The sequence below is a fragment of the Garra rufa genome, chromosome 10 (genome assembly GCF_049309525.1).
Source record: "Garra rufa chromosome 10, GarRuf1.0, whole genome shotgun sequence".
NCBI classification, from domain to species: Eukaryota; Metazoa; Chordata; class Actinopteri; order Cypriniformes; family Cyprinidae; genus Garra; species Garra rufa.
In genome coordinates, this window is record NC_133370.1 from 4,237,216 (window position 1) to 4,251,997 (window position 14,782).

Sequence of the window (14,782 nt, forward strand, 5' to 3'; positions counted from 1 at the left end):
TGGGATTTTTGGAAAGTTTCTGGAAATGTGGAAAAATTCCAGTAAATTTGGGAGACATTTTAGAAATTTTGTAAACTTTCCAGGATTTTTTGGAATCTTCCTGGGATTTTTGGAAAGTTTCTGGAAATGTGGAAAATTCCAGTAAATTTGGGAGACATTTTAGAAATTTTGTAAACTTTCCAGGATTTTTTGGAATCTTCCTGGGATTTTTGGAAAGTTTCTGGAAATGTGTAAAAATTCCAGTAAATTTTTGAGACATTTTAGAAATTTTGTAAACTTTCCAGGATTTTTTGGAATCTTCCTGGGATTTTTGGAAAGTTTCTGGAAATGTGGAAAAATTCCAGTAAATTTTGGAGACATTTTAGAAATTTTGTAAACTTTCCAGGATTTTTTGGAATCTTCCTGGGATTTTTGGAAAGTTTCTGGAAATGTGGAAAAATGCCAGTAAATTTTGGAGACATTTTAGAAACTTTTGTAAACTTTCCAGGATTTTTTGGAATCTTCCTGGGATTTTTGGAAAGTTTCTGGAAATGTGGAAAAATGCCAGTAAATTTTTGAGACATTTTAGAAACTTTGTAAACTTTCCAGGATTTTTTGGAATCTTCCTGGGATTTTTGGAAAGTTTCTGGAAATGTGGAAAAATTCCAGTAAATTTTTGAGACATTTTAGAAATTTTGTAAACTTTCCAGGATTTTTGGAATCTTCCTGGGATTTTTGGAAATTTTCCACCCCTTTGCAACCCTAAGCACAAAAGCTTCTAAAAGAAAAGTAAGTATAGATCCCTGTAGTAAGTGGTTTAGAAATTGGCATTGTTTAAAGTAAACATTGTTTGTAAACAATGTTCATTCGTGTTTTATTACAGGTTCTGTCACTTTCCGTAGCCTGACCTTCTTTTCCTTTATTTACAGATATGAAGTGCACATGTGCAGACGAATGATGAAAGTATGCCGTTTCCTGGAAAATCCATCCTGACAACTGGGAGACGCACAACCAGAAACTGTAAGATACAAAGCTTGACAGTTAAATTTACTTTTTATTATCACATTATCGATGTTAGCAACTCATTCACTTTTTTCACATCCTATGATACAAATGATTTACACACAGTACACTGTTAAACAGTCTGATAATGTACATTATACAATAATGTGGCTGAAATTATCCCTTCAAAATGCATTATGAGCACTTACATGCTGATCGGTCGATTCAGTGCAAAATCCGGTAGAAGGATGACACTAAGTGATTTGCTTTATAAAATAACATTTATTGCTATTATTGTGAAATTGTGAATTTATTCCTTTATTTATTTTCCTATAATTACATGTATTTGTTATTTTTTAGATTTTGCAAGCTTGTCAAGCTGAAAAATATTAGAGATGCCAAATAAAAATTTACAATAAGGCATAATTAGTTGAAGTTAGTTAATGCATTTACGGAAAAAAAGTATAAGTATTTGTTAACATGGGTTATGGATACAATTTTTTATCTCAATAATGTTTAAGTAAATGTTAACATTTATGGAGGACCTTCCATGTGGGAATAAATAAATATAAAAAAATATAAAAGCATAAATTAAAAATAAATAAATTAAAAAATAAAAATACAGTTAAAAATAAATGTAGAACATAATAAATAAATGGAAAAAATTAATTAAAAAACACATTTACAAACTTTATATTTATATATATATAATATATGCTTTAGAGTATTGTTTATTGCTAGTTCATGTTAACTGATGCAGTTCACGAATACAGCCTTACTGTAAAGTGTTACTGAGACATTTATTAAAAGACTGTATCTGATTTAATAGTACTCATAAGGCATTATGAAGGGAGGAAAACAAGCTCCGCCTCCTGTGATGTCATAACGGGAAGTTTGAGTTGGAAGCACACAAGTTTGAACCGCGGAGCTGCATGACAGAGTCTATGTACATGGATTGCTTACAGTAAATTCAGACGTATCACTGAGCCCAACACTTTGGCTGTGTTGAGAATATCACACTATCATACTACCTACGCTATTTCTAGAGTATGCATGGAATTGAATGCATTTGCCGTATGAATACTGTAGTCCACAATGCAACACACTCAACTTGACCTTCAGTTCCTAGTGTGATGCATATAAAGTTAATCAGATAAAACTGCATTAAAATGCGATGAATAACTTGAATAAAACATGCAATGCAATGCAATGTGACAGCAATATAGCAGTATGAAAAGGTTATCATTGCATACTGTTTGAATACGCTTTTAAAAAATAAGTATGCAGTGCATACTATGCAGCATGCTAGTATTCCATTCGGAACACAGCCCTGATACTTATTAAACATGTATTACAGTTGTAAAGTTCCTTTCATCAGTCTGTTCACGTGGCATACTGTACGTTTAATCAGATAAGATTGAAAGTCAACATGAAGGTGAAGCTGCCTTTTTTATTTAAATAAATCCTGATTTGCTATTATTGCTGTAAACCTCATTATGTTTATGTTAACAGCACTAAATTGCTGCATTAAAGGGATAGTTCAGACAAAAAAAAATGATCTGAAATTAGCTGAAAACGTGCTTACTCTCGGGTTGTCCAAGATGTAGATGAGTTTGTTTCTTCACCAGATTTGGAGAAATGCAGCATTCCATCACTTGCTCACCAATGGATCCTCTGGAGTAAATGGGTGCCGTCAGAATAAGAGTCCAAACAGCTGATAAAAACATCACAATAATCCACAACACTCATTGGCATTTTAACTTTAAAACTTTTGGCTAAAATACAAGTCCATAATGTGGTTTGGTCTGAATTCAGGACAGAAATCAGCAGGAAGCGTTATTATGAAGTATGGACTCGTATTTTAGCCAGAAGTGCCAGTTTGACGTTAAAAATGTCTTAAAATGGACTTGTTTCTTACAAACACACATCTTTTGTCTTCTCAAGATGTTAATTAATAGACTGGAGTGTTGTGGATTATTGTGATGTTTTTATCAGCTGTTTGGACTCTCATTTTGACGGCACCCATTCACTGCAGAGGATCCCATTGGTGAGACGGAGATGGATTGACAAATTTCTCCAAACCTAATGAAGAAACAAACTTGAGGAAGTGTAAAAAAATTAAATTAAATTACATTAATAAATAATTAGAAAAACAAGACCAAAGTAAACAAATAAAAATTATATACAAAAAACAAGATTGAATAATTTAATAATAGTCCAATAAATAAATACAGCTGATTAAAGAAAATTAGTGAATAAAGAAAAATTTCATTGAAATACATACCTATAGAAATCTCAAAAAATTAAAACTTAGTTTAAAATAAATACGTAAAAAAATCTAACTAAATATATAAATACAGTACTGTAACTTTGAAAGCCAATTTCTGCCATGGAATAAAAAATAAATTAAAAGGTACTTGAGGCCTTTTTATCTCACAATTCAGGAAGCGTTATTACACCGTGTCTACACCTTAATAAGAGATTTTTTCTAACAAACATGCAGCTTTTGTCTTTTCAAGATGTTAACTGATGGACTGGAGTGGTGTGGATTATTGTGATGTTTTTATCAGATGTTTGGACTCTGATTCTGACGGCACCCATTCACTCCAGAGGATCCACTGGTGAGCAAGTGATGCAATGCTGTATTTCTCATAATCTGATGAAGAAACAAACTCATCTACATCTTGAGGAAATGTTTAGAGAAAGTGTAAAAATAAATAAATAAAATAAGTAATTACAAAAGCAAGACTAAAGTAAACAAATAAAAATTATATACAAATGAATAAATAATATTAAATATTTGAATAAAATAAGAAAATATGTACATAAATAAAACTTAGTTTAAAATAAAATCTAACTAAATATATTAATAGAGTAGTATAGGTTTTGAAGCCAATTTCTGCCATGGAATAAAAAAATAATATGGACTCATATTTTGTCCATTTATTTAAAGTTAAAAACGTCTTGATGGATTTTTTTCTTACAAACATTGAGCTTTTGTCTTCTCAAGATGTTAACTAATGGACTGGAGTGGTGTGGATTATTGTGATGTTTTTATCAGCTGTTTTGACTCTCATTCTGACGGCACCCATTCACTCCAGAGGATCTATTGGTGAGCAAGTGATGCAATGCAGCATTTCTCCAAATCCGATGAAGAAAAAAACTCATTCACATTTTGAAAGAGCTAATTTTCTTTATTTTTGGGTGAACTATTCCTATAACCACTTATAAGATTTTAGAAAAGTCTAAATTACCTACAGCCACAGCCCAAATCTCTGACTAAATTATTATTAGGTGATTGTTTTTTCTCATGGCAAGCTGTCCAATGAAAGATTATGAAGACATGATTTCATGTTGACTTTAAACCTGTGAACTGCTGCGTTATGTAACAAGCTAAATGTGTTTCCCGTTGTGGAAGTAGTTGGCGGGGGAACATGGTTGAACTGCCAAGTCCCGCTGGTATTAAACATCCCACGTTTTACATCTGTACAACACAAATGACTGTTACACAAGATATTTGAGTTTGCACAGATGTTCCTCTTGAGAAACAAAACAAATATTAGAGAAAAAAAAAAGAGTCCGTGAACGTTTGTTTTTTCTTGTTCACACTTACTCAGCTGTGGTCCGGTTGTGATCCAGGTCAAAGGTCAGCGAGTATGGAAAAACTTCGCTCTAGAGTGTCACAAACATCATTGTTGTGTTTCAAGATGATGATGATGATTGTGTTCGTCCACATGATTGTTCTTTAAAGGAATATCTTTGGAAAATGACATGCACAGATGAATCCCTGCCTTCAGGTGGATCTGTAAATGAGAAAAATATCATTCACTATCATTATATTTATCATTGTAACCCTCCTAAATTCAAAACCAAATAATCCTAAAATTATTTTATCAAAAGTTTTTCGTATCAAAAGTTTTTCATTAGTCTTAAAAATAAATGTAAATGACATCAAAAAAGTATGTTAAAAAAGGTTTTTTTTTGGTTTTATTTATTTATTTTTTACTTTACTAACCATTTCAGGGTTAATATATCATATGTGTTCGAACTGTAATAAATATAAAAATTTTATATTTAATATATATTTTATACTTAATATATAGTATATAATCTTGCTGAGCAAAGAACAGAATATTTATTTAAATATATTAAATACCTATTTAATTAAATTATGTAAACATATAATTATTTTTTTATTATGTCTATAGATTTTATTGTTTTATATTTTAAATGTTTTTTTATGACGAATGTTTTCTTTTCGTATTTTATTTTATTTTATTTTTACGGTTTTATTTATTTATTACTTTACTAACCATTTCAGGGTTATAATATCATGTGTTCTGTTCAATATTTAATAAATATATAAATTATATATTTAAGATATAATACATAATCATAATCAAAGAACCAAATATTTATTTAAATATATTAAATACATATTAAATTATTTAAATTATGTACACATATTTTTTTATATGTCTATATAGGTTTTATTGTTTTTTATGTTATGTTTTTAATGACAAATGTCTTCTTTTTTTGTTTCAAGTAACTTTTTTTTTTCCAAGATTTTTTTATGGTTTTATTTTTTTTTTTTTACTTTAAAAGGGTTGTTATATCATATAATGTGTTTAACATTTAATAAATTTAAAAGGTATATATTTAATATATAATACATAACATTGCTAAGCAAAGAGCAGAATATTTATTTAAATATATTAAATACATATTAAATTAAATTAACTAAATTGTGTGTACATATAATAGTTTTTATTTTTATTTTCAATGTCTCTATAGGTTTTATTGTTTTTTATTTCAGATGTTTTTATAACAAATGGTTTTGTTTTTTTTGTATTTTATTTATTTCAGTTAACTTTTTTTGTTTCAAGTAACAAATTGTTTTATTTTTTAATGTTTTTTTTTTTATTTTACTAACCATTTCAGGATTATTATGTCATATAAAATGTGTTCAATATTTAATAAATATAAAAACTGTATATTTAATACATATTATAACCATATATATATAATATATAATGCATAATCTTGCTGAGCAAAGAACAGAATATTTATTTAAATATATTAAATACATATTATAATAAAATTTATTAAATGATGTATAAATATAATAGTTTTTTTTAAACATGTCTAAATATTTTTTATGACAAATGTTTTCTTTTTGTATTTGATTTATTTCAGTAAGATTCTAGTAACAAAAAAAAAAAGAAATAATTCTTTACGGTTTTAATTTTATAAACCTTACTAACCATTTCAGGCCTATTATATCTTATAATATGTGTTCAATATTTAATAAATATAACAAAAATATATTTAATATCTAATACATAATCTTGCTGAGCAAAGAATACTTATTTAAATATAATAAATACATATTAAATTAAATTATGTATACATATAATAGTTTTTAAACATGTCTAAATAGGTTTTTATTTTTACATTTTAACTTTTGGTATTTTATTATTTCAGTAAAACTTTTTTTTTTTACTTTAATAATAATATAATTATTATAATAATACTTTACATAATAAATATAAAAATGACATATTTAATTAGAAATCTTCTGAAGTCATAGAAAAGCTTCAGAAGCTTCCTTTTGGCTGTAGCTCTCAAATCAAATGCCAATATAATGCTTGCCACATCAAGGTGGACGTCAATGACACCATTGCTGGTTTCCGCATGTCTTATGACTTAAATTTCAGTCTGTTCCTCGCACAAAGCTATCATATGACTTCAAATGACTTGGAATAAAGCCCATGAGTCATATGGACTACCTTTATTAGCTTTTCGTCCTTGACAGCCATTAAGAAGGAAATGGCTATGAGAAAGAACTGTAAGAAGGAAATAAATAACAGCATGCAGGTTTGAGTAAATATTGACCAAACTAACTATCCCTTTAAGTTACTCCCTAACTCTTAAGAGGGACAGACAGACACACAGGGCGATATGATTCTGCTGGGATATCAGCCATGTGCCGCTCAGTAGTCTGTCTAGTCAAAAATAGCAGCTCTGGACGACAGGGTCGCTGCGGCTGCCGTTCTGAGGAGAGCAGCAGATGAGCTTTATGTAACAGAGCGGACGAGATGCCGCTTCTCTCGCCATTCAGACCCCAAATATGGCGTATCGTCCAGAGGTCATTAAACCACCCTACTGCTGGATCTACTGTTACAGTCAGGCGATCGCTCTCTTACCCAATGACACGCGTCAGGGACAGGCCTCCGCAGCTACTGATGGCGGCCTGCAAAATAATACATTCAAAACAAACACTGTGAATGCACATGAAACTATATCATCTGATTTCTTTGCATTTATGTAATGCATATTAAAAAACACATCCGATTTGAACATTTGCATTTAAAAGCAACATGAAAAGGTGTTTGCAATAAATTTATCTTCCATAACTGGACAAATTTCGAAGGATTTTCAATGAGAAATAGTAGTTTTCAAGTCATTTTATTCATGTGGAACAGTTTGATCCAGAGTTTTCAACCTGGGGTTCAGAGAGTGCCAGGGAGTGCTAGTGGGTACGTGGAAATGTTTAGAGAAAGTCACTATTTAAAATAAACAAACAAATAAATAAATAAATACAAAAAAAGATTAAATTAAATAAAAATACATAAATTAAATTAGAAAAAAGTAATAAATAAATAGGATTAAAATAAATAAATAATAGTCAAATAAATAAATAAATACAGTTGATTACAGAAAATGAGTAATAAAAAATACATTAAAATACATGAAGAAATCTAAAAAATATTAACAATAAATAAATAAATGTATATGTAACATATGATATCAATAAATAAGTAAAATATCAAATAATAAAAATTTGATTAAATAAATTAAATAAGTAAATAAATAAGTCAAATAAATAAATACAGTTGATTTAAAGAAATGAGTAAATAAAAATGACATTAAAATACATAGGTGATAAAATCTCAAAAATATTATAACAATAAATAAATATTAGAAAAGATCAAATAATAAAAATTTGAGTAAAATAAATAATAAAAGTCAAATAAATACAGTTGATTAAAGAAATTAGTAAATAAATAACAATTACATAAATAATACATAAGTGATGAAATCTCAAAAAATTTATAAAAATAAATATTAGAAAAGATCAAATAATAAAAATCTGATTAAAATAAAAAATAAGTAAATAACTAATAAATAATAGTCAAATAAATAAATACAGTTAATTACCGAAAATTAGTAAATTATTAAAAATTACATTAAAATACATACGTGAAGAAATCTAAAAAATATGAATTATATTATATTGTGATATTAATTATATAAATATATTGTGATTTATTCAAATAAATAAGAAAATATGTATAATAATAATAATAATAATAATATGTATAATAAATAATAATTATAATAATAAATAATTAATAATTATAATAATACGTATAATAAATAAAACTCAGTTTCAAATAAATTACTAAATACATAAATACATTACTATAACTATGAAAGCCAATTTCTGCCATGCAATAAAAAAATAAATAGGTAATTGTGACTTTTAATCTCACAATTTTTGACATATTTGTTAGTTATTTTACAGTATAAATTGGATTTTTATGCAAGACACAATCTAGAGATTGATAAAAAAAATGTTTTTGAATATTGTCGCAGCAGGATAATCTCATTTGCAGCTCTGTGGCATCTAAATGATTGGAGTGAAGGCAATGAAAATAGAACGGATTTGATAGCATTTAAAACATAGACGTATTAAAGAGTTAAAGTGCATCAATTTTGATTGCATGTTGATTTTAAAGCACTGAATCATGTACATGTATATTTGTTCCAATAAAATCTAAATGCACGATGTTTTCTCATTAAGCTTTCGCTGTCAATGCAGTAACCTTTGAAATTTAAGTCTGTTTGATTGGCACGGCCAGATTATGTGATGGCTGCATCCCAGTTTGCATACTAAGAATAAGATAAGAATTAATCATGCTGAAAATGCCAAAGGTGCTCAGATGGTTTACTATTTCCAAAGGATTTCTTGTGTCTATCCATCAATGCTTTCAGAACTATATTACCCATAATCCCTTGCACTGAAAATGCTGGTCTATTTTTTTCAATTGTTAAAAACAGCAAGGAACGTGAAGCTGCTGCATCAATACTTAAGGCTAAATTCTGAACTTGAGTAATAATGAGGTTTAAGTTTGAGGTTTGCTCAACAAGGCTGCATTTATTTCAATACAAATACAGTACAAATTGTGAAATATTATTACATTTTAAAATAGCTGTTTATTATGTGAATATATATCAAAATGTAATTTATTTCTGTGATCAAAGCTGAATTTTCAGCATCATTACTCCAGTCTTTAGTGCCACATGATCCTTCAGAAATCATTCTAATATGCTGCTTTGCTGCACCAAAACATTTCTGATTAATATTAATGCTGTAAACAGTTGTGCTTATAAATTGCTATAAATTATAATACATATCATAATATTTAATTATTATATATTATATTAAATAATATTAGAATACTCTAATAATTTTAATGTGATAAAGTTTTAAAGTTTGTTTTTTTAATCAACTGAATGCATCCTAGATTAATAAAATAATTATTTTTTTCTTCATGTGTAGTTTTTTAGTAGTGTCTGTACTGTTTCATAAGCAGTGAGATATACATTTTCAGTATGCAGTATGCACATTGAGATGTAGCCTGTGATTCCAGACATGTCATTCATCAAACACACACACTGCTGGCCTTCACTTTATATATAGATGTAAAGAGTTTCACCTCTCTGATGTCTTGGCCAGTTGTTCAAGCCTGTGAGAATATAATCAAAGGTTCATATTAGTGCACAATAGACAAGAACAAGTGCACAAAAGTAAGACTGGGCCATAATTGTGCATAAGCCACATGCATACGTTTTGGGACTGACAATTGCATTCAATATTTATTAGTCATATGTTTTATTAGTATATCTTCTCAAGGGACAATACTATAGAAAATAAACTTTCTAAACTTTCCTAATTTTTGAAAAATATTTTTCAAAGTAGTCAGTGTGCAACTTGTATAGCAGTATAGATTTACTGTCCTGATTACTCAACATACAGCCATTATTGTCAAAATAGCTGGCAACAAAAGTGAGTACACCCTAAGTGAACTTGTCCAAAGTGTCAATATTTTGTGTTAGCACCATTGTTATCTGGCACTGCCTTAATCATCCTGGGCATGGAATTGACCAGAGCTGCACAGGTTGTTGCTGGGATCCTCTTACACTCCTCTATAATGACATCACAGAGCTGCTGGACGTTAGACACCCTACGCTTGAGGATGCCCCACAGGTGCTTAATAAGGTTCAGGTTTAGAGACATACTTGGCCACCCCATCACCTTCAGCTTCCTCAGCAAGGCAGTTGTGATCTCGCTGGTGTGTTTGGGGTCGTTATCATGTTGGAAAACTGCCGTTCGGCCCAGTTTCTGGAGGGAAGGCATCTTGTTCTTCTTCAGAATGTACAGTACATAATGGAATCCATGTTTCCCTCAATGAACCGCAGCTCCTCAGTACCAGCAGCACTCATGCAGCCCCAGACCATGATGCTACCACCACCATGATTGACTAGGCAAGACACAGTTTTCTTGGTACTCCTCACCAGGGCATCGCCACACATGCTGGACACCATCTGAGCCAAACAAGTTTATGTTATAGTCTCATCAAACCACAGGACCCAGTAATTCATGCTCTTGGACAGGTTGTCTTCAGCAAACTGTTTGTGGGCTTTCTTGTGAGCCAGCTTCAGATGAGGCTTTCTTCTGAGACGACGCCTATGCAAACAGACTTGTTGCAGTGTGTGGTGTATGGTCTGAGCACTGACAAGCTTACATTTTACTTCTGCAACCTTTAAAGCAATGCTGGCAACACTTAAGCAAGGCCGTAACCAGGGTTTGAAAATTAGTGAGGTCCGAAGTAAGGTGCTATAATAACACCCATAAATGCACTACATATATAGACTGACACTGTATATAAGAAAATGCACATACTGATGAGTATGAGGTATAAGGTAACAGGTAAAGGTAAGGTAGCAGTTCCAAAATAGTTTTTGTTAATAAGTTGGTATGTGACGAGACAACAGTCATTTAGAAATACATTACAAAAACACAGTGAAAATAAAGTGGCATTTTGAGGGTTAAGGTCTGTTACCATGGTAAATTTGCGAGTGTAATTGAAGAGAGCCCGCAACGAGCACAGTATGACTGACAGGACTGGAAAGTTCGTTTTTTTTTGGTGAGGGAATTTTTTTTTTATAACAAGTTACAATAAATAACTTTAGAATAAAGACACTGACATAAAACTTGACAACATCTCATTTGACCGTAGATACTGAATGAGGAAAAAGGGTTTTTCTCAGGTACTGACAGAAGAGTCAACCACTTTCACGCACGTGTTTCAAAATAATAGTCTAGCGTCAGAAATAACAGAATTACGTTTGTTGTTTCTTTGACTGCACACTCCGCGACCCACTCGAATCGTTTTTGCGACCCACCAGTTGAGAAACACTGTTTTAATTAATGTTTTTTGATGACTTAAGGTTAACTAAAGAGCATGAGACGTCTTCCTGCTGTCCAGTAACCTTAACGTTATTTGGCATAGTAGCCTATTTCATTCTGTAACAAACAGATTTGTATTATGCTATTGTTTTTGATAGTGTTATACATTTCTTTCAGATATTAACGATGATCACTGCGTTTGTTTTACCGATTGTGGTATCTTCCTGTCAACAATTAAGTTACAGATTGTCTATAAGCTTTTTTTATGAATGTACAATGTTGCCAGATATTGCTACGAAAAACAAGCAATTACAAAAAGAAAGAAAAAGATATCCGAAATAAGTTAAAACCTATTGTTTGGTTAATTAGAGTAATATATCACTAACATTAACGTTCAACTTTCCACTTTATAAACGTCCCAAAGTGTCACACTAAATTGGAAAAACGAGTCAAAAAACACGTATAATAGGTGGATCTGGCAACAAACGGAGGCTGCACCCGCGCTCTCAAGCCCCATTCACTGCGCTAGCTTCTCGCAGCAACCTGAATTGCAAACATGCATGTGATATGAGGTGGTTTAAACGGCTAAATAATCATTCAGAGAGCTTGACATTTTATTTTTGAATATAAAAAAACGGTGACCTCATAGCTGGCTACGGCCGTGCACTTAAGTGTCTGTTTTTTGAAGCCAGGTTCTGCACCTGACACACAGAACGAGTGCTCAACTTTGTCGAACCTTGCGAGGCTTGTTCCGAATGTAACCCGTCTTGGAAAACCTCTGTATGACCCTGACCACTGTACTGTAACTCAGTTTCAGTGTGTTATTGAACCTCTAATAGCCTTGGCCATCTTTGTGGAGAGCAACAACTCTAATTCTCAAATCCTCAGAGAGTTCTTTGCCATGAGATGCCATGTTGAACATCCAGTGGCCAGTATGAGAGAATTGTACTTAAAGCGCCTGATTTTAACTGCGCTAATACAAGATACACAAGTTTGTATGGTTCTGTCAAGCAGACAAAAACATCAACATGATGAATAGGACATGTGGCTTTTTCATGGTTAAACAACATACTCTGCTGTTATCACTTATGGTGTACTCACTTTTGTTGCCAGCTATTTTGACAATAATGGCTGTATGTTGAGTTATTTACAGAGGACAGTAAACCTATACTGCTATACAAGCTGCACATTGTGATCTCTGATCAAACATTTTATCATATTGTGCTTTTTTGTTTTTTGTTCAACACCCTCAAAGGTTTAAAACTATGGAATAAGGCTGCCAGCTGTGTCTCTAGGAACTTGTAATGTCTTGGAAACCTTCATATATCCTTAGACTTTCTAATATAATAAAACTATTTCTTATCTATAGCTTTTGTGAGAGCTCTGTTGACTTATTGTTGACATATTTGCTACTCAACTTCAGCACTTGCATGGGGTAAATGTATGTATAACAGCTCAATATATATATATATTATAGAGTTTATAAAGGCTTAATTGTGTTTTAGGATTTTGTTCCCTACCATGAAAATAAGTGTTCAACAGCAATGTTGAATAGGGGTTGAATAATTATGATAGCTGTGTTATTAAAATATCCTATAACATAAAAAAAATTACAATATATATTGTAATTATTACTTTTAATATGCCAGTAAACTTTTGCAGATGCAATTTTTATAAAGTCCTGGATCTGTAGAAATATGCGTGTGTGTGTGTGTGTTTTCTGGGCCGAACTGTAAGAGGAACTGTCCTGCTTGCCTGTTTAACATTTGAATCATGTAAAGGCCAGAGTACTCAGATCAAGTAACGCCATACCATCCCACCCCACAACCCCCTGCTGCGGTTTTACCTTTCTCTCTGCACTTTGATTCGCTCTTCGTCACATCTGCAGAAAGAAGAGAACGCAAACTCTTCACACTGTTTTCACACTGTCACGCATTACAAACACTGAGCATTTCTAAAAGCTCACACTGTCAATACAGAGAAATATACGACTGTTCGGATCTGCCCTGATACCCATGCTATTTTTACAGTATGCAGTATGTGTGCTCTGTTTTATATTATTTATATTTTAAATTATATATACATTTCTAAGGCCTCTAAATGATCCAAACTTTGCTGTTGAACCTGTTTCACACACACAATCTGCTCCAATTGAAGATCTGGCAAACTATCCAATGTGTTTTTGCAGCATTCAGCAATGCAGCCAATCACAGACATATTTGTTTATTTTGAAAAATTAGAAACAGTTTGTCAGAACTCACTCACTCACCGCTGAAAGTGCCGGATCGGTTTTGCGCGCCCGTGAATCATCTCATGACTAAGTGCAGATGTGATGTAAATAAAAGATTCATTGTGTAGTTTAGAGAGCTTTATTGATTATAACGGAACTTTGTGAGATCTCTATGAACTAAGATTAGTGACCTCGTCCGACAGCTTATCAGAATTCTCAGGCCCGTCTTTTTTCCCCCTTCTCCCAAAACAATTTATACTACTTTCAGATATTAAAATAGTTCAGTTTTATAAGTAATGGCAAAGTGATTATTTCTATTTTTTTCTATTTTTTTATTTTAAGTTAATTTATAAAAAAAAAAAAAAACGTTTGGAGCATTTTTTTTTTTAAATATAAGCAGAAGACTGATCATAGTCTGTTTGATAAATTTACCTTCTCAAATCATCATGACTTGTCTAAAATAAAATCTATAGATATAAAACAGTTCAAGTATAAAACAATGTTAGTTTAAACGTTAAACCTAGATACATGTGCGCTATTAGGTGCATATTTAATAGTTTGTGCATTTTGTGCTAAAGCCGCATTGCAGAACATGGCTTTTTTTTCAGTGGAGGTAATTTAAAATTATCCATGTTCTTTGTGTGCACTCGACAAAACATTACTAACAGTGCTTTTATAAAATAAAGAAAACAAAACATGAGCGCTTTCTGCTGTCTCGTTCTTAAAAAGGAGCGCTTCACAAAAATGAACCGAAACTCAGCAAATACATGCCTCACAGACATGATAAATATATCTATAGAAAGCTTTAAATTATTACTTACGAAATAAAACAAATAAAAAAAAATATTTCGTTATGTAATCCGTAAAGATGTTATTTCTCTCTAAAGGAGATTGCAAGTCAGGAACTTTGCAACACTGACTGCAATACGGTATGGCATTGTTTTAATGCTTAAAAAACTAAGCCCCTATAGTCTTTGTTGTAAAGCATGAGAGCGGCTTCTAGTGGTGAAAATCACTGACAGCACATGCAGTTT

The 14,782-nt window shown here is 31.1% G+C and overlaps 1 protein-coding gene across 2 annotated transcripts in view; it reads right to left on the reverse strand.

Annotated features, from left to right (window-relative positions):
* Window positions 1-1,013: 1,013 nt before the first annotated feature.
* atcayb (ATCAY kinesin light chain interacting caytaxin b) overlaps window positions 1,014-14,782 on the reverse strand; it is a 30,827-nt gene continuing 17,058 nt past the window's right edge. Inside the window, exons 10-13 of one of the 2 annotated variants that reach the window (XM_073849562.1) lie at window positions 13,365-13,400; window positions 9,765-9,794; window positions 7,188-7,234; window positions 1,014-4,784 (exon numbers count right to left, since the gene is read on the reverse strand). In XM_073849562.1, the coding sequence (XP_073705663.1) occupies window positions 7,201-7,234; window positions 9,765-9,794; window positions 13,365-13,400 (100 nt within the window). In that variant the 3' untranslated portion in view covers window positions 1,014-4,784; window positions 7,188-7,200. The remainder of the gene's footprint in view (window positions 4,785-7,187; window positions 7,235-9,764; window positions 9,795-13,364; window positions 13,401-14,782) is intronic. The other variant, XM_073849563.1, reaches the window with a different exon arrangement.